This window comes from Glandiceps talaboti, chromosome 10 (genome assembly GCF_964340395.1).
Source record: "Glandiceps talaboti chromosome 10, keGlaTala1.1, whole genome shotgun sequence".
NCBI classification, from domain to species: domain Eukaryota; kingdom Metazoa; phylum Hemichordata; class Enteropneusta; family Spengelidae; genus Glandiceps; species Glandiceps talaboti.
The window spans coordinates 1,447,616-1,458,580 of record NC_135558.1 but is presented as its reverse complement, the minus strand read 5'-3'; the positions used below and the strand labels follow the sequence as shown (position 1 = coordinate 1,458,580).

Genomic DNA, 10,965 nt, shown 5'->3' with positions numbered 1-10,965 from the left:
TACATGGCTGCACAACATTTGAAGCAGGGTGCCATGCCCTGCTAAAACCCCTCATGGAGAACACTGCTATAGTTGTCATTTCTAACGCAGACACCCACCGGTGCAGTGTAGTGGTCCAAAAGTGTAGTTATGTATCAAATATAATGTACTCATAAAGAAAGTTTTATCACACAATAATGGAGATCAAGAAGAGTTGCAAAAAATGCCAGCTTTATTATTTCCAAAACTGATGAAAACACAGAATATCGCAGGTAATGAAAAATTGTTCCATTTCATAACAGTACCCTCTAGGTGAAGTTGATACATCACTGAATCACAGTAATTCAAAGTTAGTGTTCTTGTATTGATCACTATGTGGGGACTCACCAAAAAACCAACATTTCATCATTTAAATTCCTAAAACATTGGTTTTATTGAAGGTCACACTGCTGCCCTCTATCAGTTACAATGTTTAATTAAACATCACAGAGACACATATAATGTAAAATCTGCCTAATGTGTGGTACAATGTCAAAGCACAGTCCTTTGTGGCAGCTGATTTCAAGAAACTTTAAAAACCACTTCAAAAACTGTACAGTAACATTTCCACTGTTTACTACTGTTATACAGTTCCATTCATGTTAATAGATTGAGAGTAATTTTTAGGAAGATTCTACAGGAGTCACACCACTACAACCACTAATAAATCAAATGTATGGTAGCCTCTATAAATTTTGGCCTATATGTCACATGAGGGCGCTCTTATAAAATTTTCTGAACTCTGAAGCTCTTATAAAATTTTAATTTCATACCAGAGAGGGCGCTGTTTACAAGAAAGGTTTACCGATCTTGTTTGGTATGCTTGCAACTTAAAAATGAAATAAATGTGAAATAAAGTGCCAATCTAGAATTGTACACATGTTTTGCTCTAACTACTTACAAAATGAAATATTTATTTCCACACAAGTTGACAAAAAATGTAATAAGTATACTATGGTAGAAATGGGTTGTGCATAAAAATATTACACTGGCACTATTTTTATCAAAGATATACAATAACATGACACAATGACATGACAAAAAACCATAACAATTGCATGAGTTTTACAGTGTGGACTTTCTAGCTAGGAAAAAATAATGGGAGGCAAATATTTCATAAATGTACAGTCGGAGTGGAGTCAAACTTAAAACTTATCATTACAACAATTTTAAATAATGAATTGTGAGAGACTGAGAGATTCATCATTGTTTGTACCCTCAGTCTAAGATTGTATGTGATGTCATTATTATACCAATGTATTTATATGTCAGTCTGTCGGTTTTTATGATCACAACATATCAGTCAAAGTGTTACCCAAACAAGGAGCACACTGACTCATTTGTTCTTGTTAGTGCTTTACTTTCATAAGATCTGACACACAGTGACTCACTAATGATGTAAAGCACTCAAATTTTGTTCTACAATTTTAACAAATTTCGAAATGTTTTTAAAACATCCATGTTCTCCACAAGCATACCACAATAGGCGTATAGAATTACTAGGAATCAAAACATAACTAAATACAAGTTACTTGAAATACATGCCACGTTCAGTTTTATGATTGTACCAAGTTTATGAACATTTATCATCTTACAGTGATAGTCACAAACAAAAATTGAATGTGTAAGTAATGAAACTTCAGCATGCATGACATTTATCAACTGCACATGGCAAATACTCACGTTTGACTTAGAAATGAAAGGATCATGATGAGGAGATTCCGTCAAATTTATTGATCAAAGGAAAAGTAAACTTTCTTGTATCTACACACAAAGATTTGATGATTGAGAGTAAGTACACATGAAGTGAATGTTTGGAATTAATAATAGGAGTTACTTATAATGAGGTTTTGTAGTGCGTGGCCGAGTAGTGGCAGTGCGATTACGAGAGGAAGCTGCCTGGGCTTGGATCTGGTACGCCATCGGGTGTATCTTGAATCCATATAATCTGCAAGACGGAAATAACAGCAGAGGAAACTGATTAAAGGAATGAAGATGTGACTATTTATACTCTCTTTCTATGCCTATTGGGTGGATTTATGTTTTAACATGCGAGGGTCACTTCTTTTGTTGACCACTGGTGCGTGGAAAAGCAGAGCGATTGCGTGAAGCTGCCTGACATTGCAATTCGTAGGCCAAGTGATGAATCTTGAAACCATACAATCTGTATACATGGAAGATACAGAAAAGAAAAAAAAAATATACAAGGTATATGTTGTATCTCACCTTGTTAAAAAAGAAAAGAAATAACTCTCTGGACATGAATAACAGTAATCTACATAGCACACCAGACAAATTTAGGACTTTGATGAACTTTTTGTCCGTGTCTAATCATTTCAAATACAAAGGTAATACTGTTTAGATGAAAAGCATAGTAAAAACATCCGATCTTAGATGAGTGTAATAACAATTATGTTAAGATGAATTGCATTTTATTTTAAGTAATTGTTTGTCTGTGTATCACATGAATTATAAATCTGCAATGATTTACAAGCATTACAATGTAGCAGCTTTACTTGTTACATGCATTAATGATGGTAATTAATTATAATTAATTAATTAATGTAGCACGTATGAAACTAGTCCATTGCAAGGTCTGTGAATGATGCAACAATAAAATAACTCTATGTAAATGAATTTCAATGAGAATATAAAGATTGTGGAGTGATTTGTACATACAAAACAACTAAGCATGAGTTGATGTACTTGTAACAATTATCTATCTGTGATCAATACATTTAGTGTATACAATCTATACAATTAGTGTATACATACCTATGTACTACACACTCAGCAATGATGTAGTGTCTACGTGACAATTAGATGTATAGATCTGTGTCTATACAATTAGTTTATACATACCTATGTACTACACACCCAGTAGTTATGTAGTGTTATGTGTACATACCTGGTGTATAGGTGGTGAATACATACCTACGTACTACACACCCAGTAGTTATGTAGTGTTATGTGTACATACCTGGTGTATAGGTGGTGCATTACATACCTATATACTACACACCCAGTAGTTATGTAGTGTTATGTGTACATACCTGGTGTATAGGTGGTGAATACATACCTACGTACTACACACCCAGTAGTTATGTAGTGTTATGTGTACATACCTGGTGTATAGGTGGTGAATACATACCTACATACTACACACCCAGTAGTTATGTAGTGCTATGTGTACATACCTGGTGTGTAGGTGGTGAATACATACCTACTTCTACACACCCAGTAGTTATGTAGTGCTATGTGTACATACCTGGTGTATAGGTGGTGCATACATACCTACGTACTAGACACCCAGTAGTTATGTAGTGTTATGTGTACATACCTGGTGTATAGGTGGTGCATTACATACCTACGTACTACATACCCAGTAGTTATGCTATGTGTACATACCTGGTGTATAGGTGGTGCATACATACCTACGTACTACACATCCAGTAGTTATGTAGTGCTATGTGTACATACCTGGTGTATAGGTGGTGAATACCTACTTCTACACACCCAGTAGTTATGTAGTGCTATGTGTACATACCTGGTGTATTGGTGGTACATACATACCTACGTACTACACACCCAGTAGTTATGTAGTGTTATGTGTACATACCTGGTGTATAGGTGGTGCATTACATACCTACGTACTACATACCCAGTAGTTATGCTATGTGTACATACCTGGTGTATAGGTGGTGCATTACATACCTACGTACTACACACCCAGTAGTTATGCTATGTGTACATACCTGGTGTATAGGTCGTGCATTACATACCTACGTACTACACACCTAGTAGTTATGTAGTGTTATGTGTACATACCTGGTGTATAGGTGGTGAATACATACCTACATACTACACACCCAGTAGTTATGTAGTGCTATGTGTACATACCTGGTGTATAGGTGGTGAATACATACCTACATATACTACACACCAAGCAGTGACGTAGAAGTCTATGAGTATATACCTGGTGTATAGGTGGTGCATACATACCTACATACTACACACCCATTTAGTAGTGATGTAGTAGTGTAAGTGTTGGTGTATATATATATATATATGTGGCTATATAGTTAGTCCATACATACCTAGGTACGAACTGATTAGGTGGACGTTTGGGTCTATATTCTGGATGTACCATAAACAACATGTGGGGAAATCCTGTACCAAAGTAAGCTCCATCTGTATGATGGTGTCTGGATGATTTCGGCGTGTACACATCTTGACATTTTGGACAATATAGTTTGACCATAGCTTCCCCTGGAACATCTGATAGACCTGGAAAAAACCATACTCCATAACTTAATATGTTTGAGTACAGATTCTATCTAACAATACTGCTAGACAAAGACATGAGAAGCAGTCTATATAATGATAAAGTATAGCACCTTGTATCCATCAAGTGATGCTCACTGGCGCTTTACAATAAACATTGTCACAAATAAATTCTCTTGAAAAGGTATGTCTTTAGACTTTAGTCTTGACTTGAAAGTCTCAATACTTGGTGCAGAGCTGACAGTATTTGGCAATCAATCTCCATATGATGTATGTAGCCTTCCATCAAAGGTAAATAATTATTGGTAATGTGAAACCAGATGACCTATCTCTATGTAATCATGAATGGGCGACATAGTGAGAATACTTACCTATGGGTAAACATGGTTGATTTTCACAGTAGACCCGTGGACAATGACCAAAGTCTCCCTGAAGATATTTTTCTAGCTGTCGAACAAGAAAATCAAGAGTTATACATATATTTCAGAGGATACTGAATAAGCATATATTGATAAATGATTTCACCTCTTGTGGCTAGTTTTAAAATATTCTGGCCATTGTCATTTCTTGCATCAATCACAGGGATACACCTGTTTTGACATGATCACATAGTGAAAGAATGATGGAGAAATTGGTATTAACTGATTTTATCAATAGAATGTTCTCATCAGTAATCAAAATCTACATCTTTTCTAAATTCAGTCACTCAAAACTGATGTAGACCTATGATGGATTCAAGTCATTAGTGAAAAGCTTTATCTATATTTGGCAGTACATTACATTACACTACATTATCTACATTTGGCAGTACATTATCTACATTTGGCAGTACATTATCTGCATTTGGCAGTACATTATATACAACTTACAACATGTAAATATTTTGATTTTATGAAATCAATATGTAACAATCCATTGTGTCAACCTATGCTGGAACACTGCTTTTTACTAAAAACAATTCATATTTTTCAAAATCATCTTTTCTGTTGAAATCAAAATGTTCACGTTGAGCAGTTTGAACACAAATCATTCACTTTGAACTCAATGATTGTTGCAGTAAGGGAATGAACTTTGAGAGTATTCCTGTAAAGTCTGTCAGCAATATAACTTACCATCAGAGCAATACCTCTATTTGTCATGATGAATCTGGCATGAATAAGTCCATACAGCATTTCTGCTGCTTGTTCTATCAGATCACTTTGATTGGGATTTTCTTCTAAATCATCATCTGAAAAGATTATATATAATTATGAACAAAGGATTATGAACTCAATTTTCTAGGGAGTGAGTTTTCTTATCATGTATTTTGTCATTGTTCAAATTAAAAAAATAAAGTCAGTATGATATCAAAATTAGATTATTTTAGAACCTAGCTTGTCATGAGCTTGTTCTATTATTTCATAGATTTTCATAAAATGATATACCATACAATGTGAGTTGACAGCTAGGTCACGTCTGCCTCCATCAACGAACAGAATAGACTTAAAAGTAAGGGAATAACAAACAAACAATTTCAGAGTAGCCGGACAACCTTCATTGGTCCCTGCATACATTGCATACGTACGCAAGTGACTGGTAATTGCATCTTACACTCTCATTGGCTGAGATGACCAACTACACAAAATAATGTAAAGGATTGTGGGAATATATACATTTCCATGGTAATGCAATATAGCAGATCCAAGATGGCAATTATTAGTTACATGTAGTCTCACACGAACTGATAGGTCATGTGATGACACAGAGACCAGTCATGTGATGGCGCAGGGACCAGTCATGTGATGACATAGGGACCAGTCATGTGATGACATAGGGACAAGTCATGTGATAACACAGGGACCAGTCATATGATGGCGCAGGGAGTCACGAAAGGATAAGTGAGCTATACTTACCAGGCTCTAAATCTAATATCATGTCTAAGGCTTGTCTGTAATGTGGAACTTGTTCATTTAAACCTGTTAAATTAAACTTGTCTTGAATATAATCTTCATCAACCTGAAAGAAAGTAGAAAATAATCATCAGTGTCTCTGCCTGGGTAACATATTTGGACAAAGCATATTGATTGTGCTTGTTATATAATATAGACTTACAACTGTTATCAAATTTTTATTTACAATTTTGTTTGTACATCACTAAATATTAGAAACCCTTTGGAGCCAAGTACTGGCCAATATCTGTACAGCACTAAATATTAGAAACCCTTTGGAGCCAAGTACTGGCCAATATCTGTACAGCACTAAATATTAGAAACCCTTTAGAGCCAAGTACTGGCCAATATCTGTACAGTACTAAATATTAGAAACCCTTTGGAGCCAAGTACTGGCCAATATCTGTACAGCACTAAATATTAGAAACCCTTTGGAGCCAAGTACTAGCCAATATCTGTACAGTACTAAATATTAGAAACCCTTTGGAGCTAAGTACTAGCCAATATCTGTACAGCACTAAATATTAGAAACCCTTTGGAGCCAAGTACTGGCCAATATCTGTACAGTACTAAATATTAGAAACCCTTTGGAGCCAAGTACTGGCCAATATCTGTACAGCACTAAATATTAGAAACCCTTTGGAGCCAAGTACTAGCCAATATCTGTACAGCACTAAATATTAGAACTCCTTTGGAGCCAAGTACTGGCCAATATCTGTACAGCACTAAATATTAGAAACCCTTTGGAGCCAAATACTAGCCAATATCTGTACAGCACTAAATATTAGAAACCCTTTGGAGCCAAGTACTAGCCAATATCTGTACAGTACTAAATATTAGAAACCCTTTGGAGCCAAGTACTGCCAATATCTGTACAGCACTAAATATTAGAAACCCTTTGGAGCCAAGTACTAGCCAATATCTGTACAGCACTAAATATTAGAACCCCTTTGGAGCCAAGTACTAGCCAATATCTGTACAGCACTAAATATTAGAAACCCTTTGGAGCCAAGTACTAGCCAATATCTGTACAGTACTAAATATTAGAAACCCTTTGGAGCCAAGTACTAGCCAATATCTGTACAGCACTAAATATTAGAAACCCTTTGGAGCCAAGTACTAGCCAATATCTGTACAGCACTAAATATTAGAACCCCTTTGGAGCCAAGTACTAGCCAATATCTGTACAGCACTAAATATTAGAAACCCTTTGGAGCCAAGTACTAGCCAATATCTGTACAGTACTAAATATTAGAAACCCTTTGGAGCCAAGTACTAGCCAATATCTGTACAGCACTAAATATTAGAACTCCTTTGGAGCCAAGTACTAGCCAATATCTGTACAGCACTAAATATTAGAAACCCTTTGGAGCCAAGTACTAGCCAATATCTGTACAGTACTAAATATTAGAAACCCTTTGGAGCCAAGTACTAGCCAATATCTGTACAGCACTAAATATTAGAACCCCTTTGGAGCCAAGTACTAGCCAATATCTGTACAGCACTAAATATTAGAAACCCTTTGGAGCCAAGTACTAGCCAATATCTGTACAGTACTAAATATTAGAAACCCTTTGGAGCCAAGTACTAGCCAATATCTGTACAGCACTAAATATTAGAAACCCTTTGGAGCCAAGTACTAGCCAATATCTGTACAGTACTAAATATTAGAAACCCTTTGGAGCCAAGTACTGGCCAATATCTGTACAGCCCTAAATATTAGAAACCCTTTGGAGCCAAGTATTAGCCAATATCTGTACAGCACTAAATATTAGAAACCCTTTGGAGCCAAGTACTGGCCAATATCTGTACAGCACTAAATATTACAATCTTTCACATAAGATTTTCAGAGAGCTTATCAACAACTTGCTATTTGTAAAGTGCCAGAAGTGAGCATTACTAATGCATACTTGGCCCTCTATGTTTTTTTTTTAATCATCCTCTAAAACAAAAGAAGATTTAAAGCAACGATAAAATACAAACCTCACAAAAGAACTCATTTCCCCGGAGACCACAAAACCAGGATATCCAGGATACCTCCTCTGAACTACTCATTACCTGTAAACAATTAAATACAATGAGTTGAAAGTTATCATTTATTTGTAATACTTCACTGTAAGCATGTAGTACATGTCTCAGACTATAAATTATAGTTCTTCATCTTTCAAGATTAAATATTTTATTTTGAAATTGCGTCCCAACATTATTTTGGCTGCTAAACTTAAACCTCACTTCATCATAGCAATCTACACCAAAATATTTGGGTCTGCGTTTCTGCGTTTAAGCATACTCTTTATAAACATATTATAAACTGAATATTGAGACAAAGAGGTCTATGTTGTTTTACATAATATATAAATACATCAATATCATATATGTGTGTGCTTGTGTCCATTTAACAGCTCACGATGGTGCTGCTCAGTTTGGTATGCTTATACTATAACATCCATTGTAAAACTTTCTCACAACAACTTCACCATGCATGTCATAGCAAAAGAAAATGAAATTCCCAACAACTTCAAATTATGTACAACAGGAAGATACAATGGAAGCTTGATATGAATTAACTTTATCCGTAGACTTGCATGTCTAACTCTAACTCCCAAGCTTGAATACAAATGCGTCTTGTTACATGTAGCTGCAATAATTGTAGCGTTTTGATAATACAGTTTTTTTCTTCTGTTTTTGAGTTTTTTAATTCCGTTATTTCATTGCAAAACAAATGCTAAAATTCCTGCTAGGCAAACTCAAATAGACAACATCACGCTGAAATCATGAGCGAGATGTCAGCATACTACCCATTTCAAAATGCTGCAGTGTGTTGCTACTTTGGTGATTTTGATGGGCTTGGGGTACCTCTGAACATTTATTGGGCTTGAAGGCTACGTAATTAATGCCAACGTTAGGATATGTCCGATTTTTTGGCAGGTAAGGTGTATATTAGTAGAAAAATCCACCAATGTGATTCAGATCTGTTTCGCAGTCGTCTTTTGGCATTGACATTACATAAATTGTAGGGCTTGTTTCCAGTTAAACATCGGAATGAAGAAAATGCGAAGAAAAAAAACCGGAAAAAAACCCAACCTGAAACCGTACAATTGTTGCAGCTAGTGTGTTATATATGAAGTCACTGCCAGTCCACTGACCTACATGTACATTGTCATTATTACCTCTTTGAAAAATCTAGGACAAAAATTTACCTTTCATTGACGATGTGAAACACGCTAACAAAAACAAACATTTTCCAATTTTATTTTTATAATACCAGTGAGGTTGGAATGTAGTAAATCATAATTTTTAGCAATGCCAATAGGCTAGCCTAGGCCTCCGGGGTTTGGCCAAAATTACAAACTGATTCTTTTTGTTCTACAGTTCGAAACTGTAGTTTTAGTTTTAAAAACAAATAAATCGGTCTTTTCGATCCTGGCATTTCTTCCGCTTACAGATGATACAGTGATTACATACAGCGGACCAACGAGGACCTCTCACACTAATCCTGTATCTGTATGAGCTTACGAGTGTGAAGCTACCATCATATTCATATTCATCTTCACTTTCAAAAGTTGACCTCTAGCTCAATGTGAATATGATGATAGCTTCACACGTTCATCATCAGATTCGAAGTCTTCCGAATGGGTACGAACACGCGTTCGGTAAATCACATATCCTTCATTGGCAGGTTGAAATCATGTCATTGTAATTACTTTTCACTTGATTTGCGTGGATTTGCATGCTTTCTTCTTATTTTTGCCAGAGTATCCAATTTGCACCATGAATTATTGTTGTCATGGACCATAATTTTTACAATCGATTGCGTTGACCCTCCCCGATCAAGGGAACTACATACATTGTGATAATTGTGGTCTTGACAACACTATTTTGTTTAAATTTCACCAGTGTAAGTGTTAAGTAGGGTTTCAAAGATAGCGACACTGCAGGAAATCAAAACACATCCAGCCAAGCCGTATTATATTACATTACTCATACAGGTTTTTTGTACACCCAAATATTGATATTTCATTTTCAAAGATATGGGAAAGGCATACTAAACATCCAAATTAGTTTTTTATATGACAACAATAATTCATGGTGCAAATTGGATACTCTGGCAAATCCACGTAAATGAAGTGAAAAGTAACTACAATCACATGATTTCAACCTGCCAATGAAGGATTTATGTGATTTGCCGCGGCCCGAACGCTTGTTCGTACCCATTCGGAAGACTTCGAATCTGATGATGAACGTGTTAAGCTACCATCATATTCACATTGAGCTAGAGGTCAACTTTTGAAAGCGAATATGAATATGAATATGATGGTAGCTTCACACTCGTTGAGCTGAGTAGAAAGTACGAGCTAAATACTAAAAGTACGACATGACACTCGTGACGTCCGGGCCATGGTAGGGGTTTTTGCTTCAGAATAGACGAGAAAATGGTAAAATTACTTACCTAATCTTACTGATTGATAAATAAGGATATAAATTATGAATGAAACACACGTTTCATTAAATAATACTGGGTCTAATTTCACTGACAATTATTGCACCCAGACTAGCACGAAGCCATTCGTTCTTAGTAACTCCAAACTGCGCATGTGTTGAAGTATCCTTCTACAAGACATTAGACGTTTTGTAATTGGCCAATCGTGTTTTTCCTCTAACCAATTTATTTTTCCTTAATATGCAAGAAAAGGATATTTCCTTAATGACGTCGTTTATAAAAGAATTATAAAAT

At 35.7% G+C, this 10,965-nt stretch overlaps 1 protein-coding gene across 1 annotated transcript; it reads right to left on the bottom strand.

The window, feature by feature from the left end:
- Positions 1-209: 209 nt before the first annotated feature.
- Positions 210-10,812, bottom strand: LOC144440561 (casein kinase II subunit beta). The gene is made up of 7 exons (XM_078129946.1): positions 10,681-10,812; positions 8,214-8,288; positions 6,195-6,297; positions 5,415-5,530; positions 4,674-4,749; positions 4,116-4,305; positions 210-1,966 (listed from the first exon to the last, which is right to left on the bottom strand). The coding sequence occupies exons 2-7, from the start codon at positions 8,283-8,285 to the stop codon at positions 1,852-1,854; spliced, it is 672 nt and encodes a 223-aa protein (XP_077986072.1). The 5' UTR covers positions 8,286-8,288; positions 10,681-10,812; the 3' UTR covers positions 210-1,851.
- Positions 10,813-10,965: the final 153 nt, after the last annotated feature.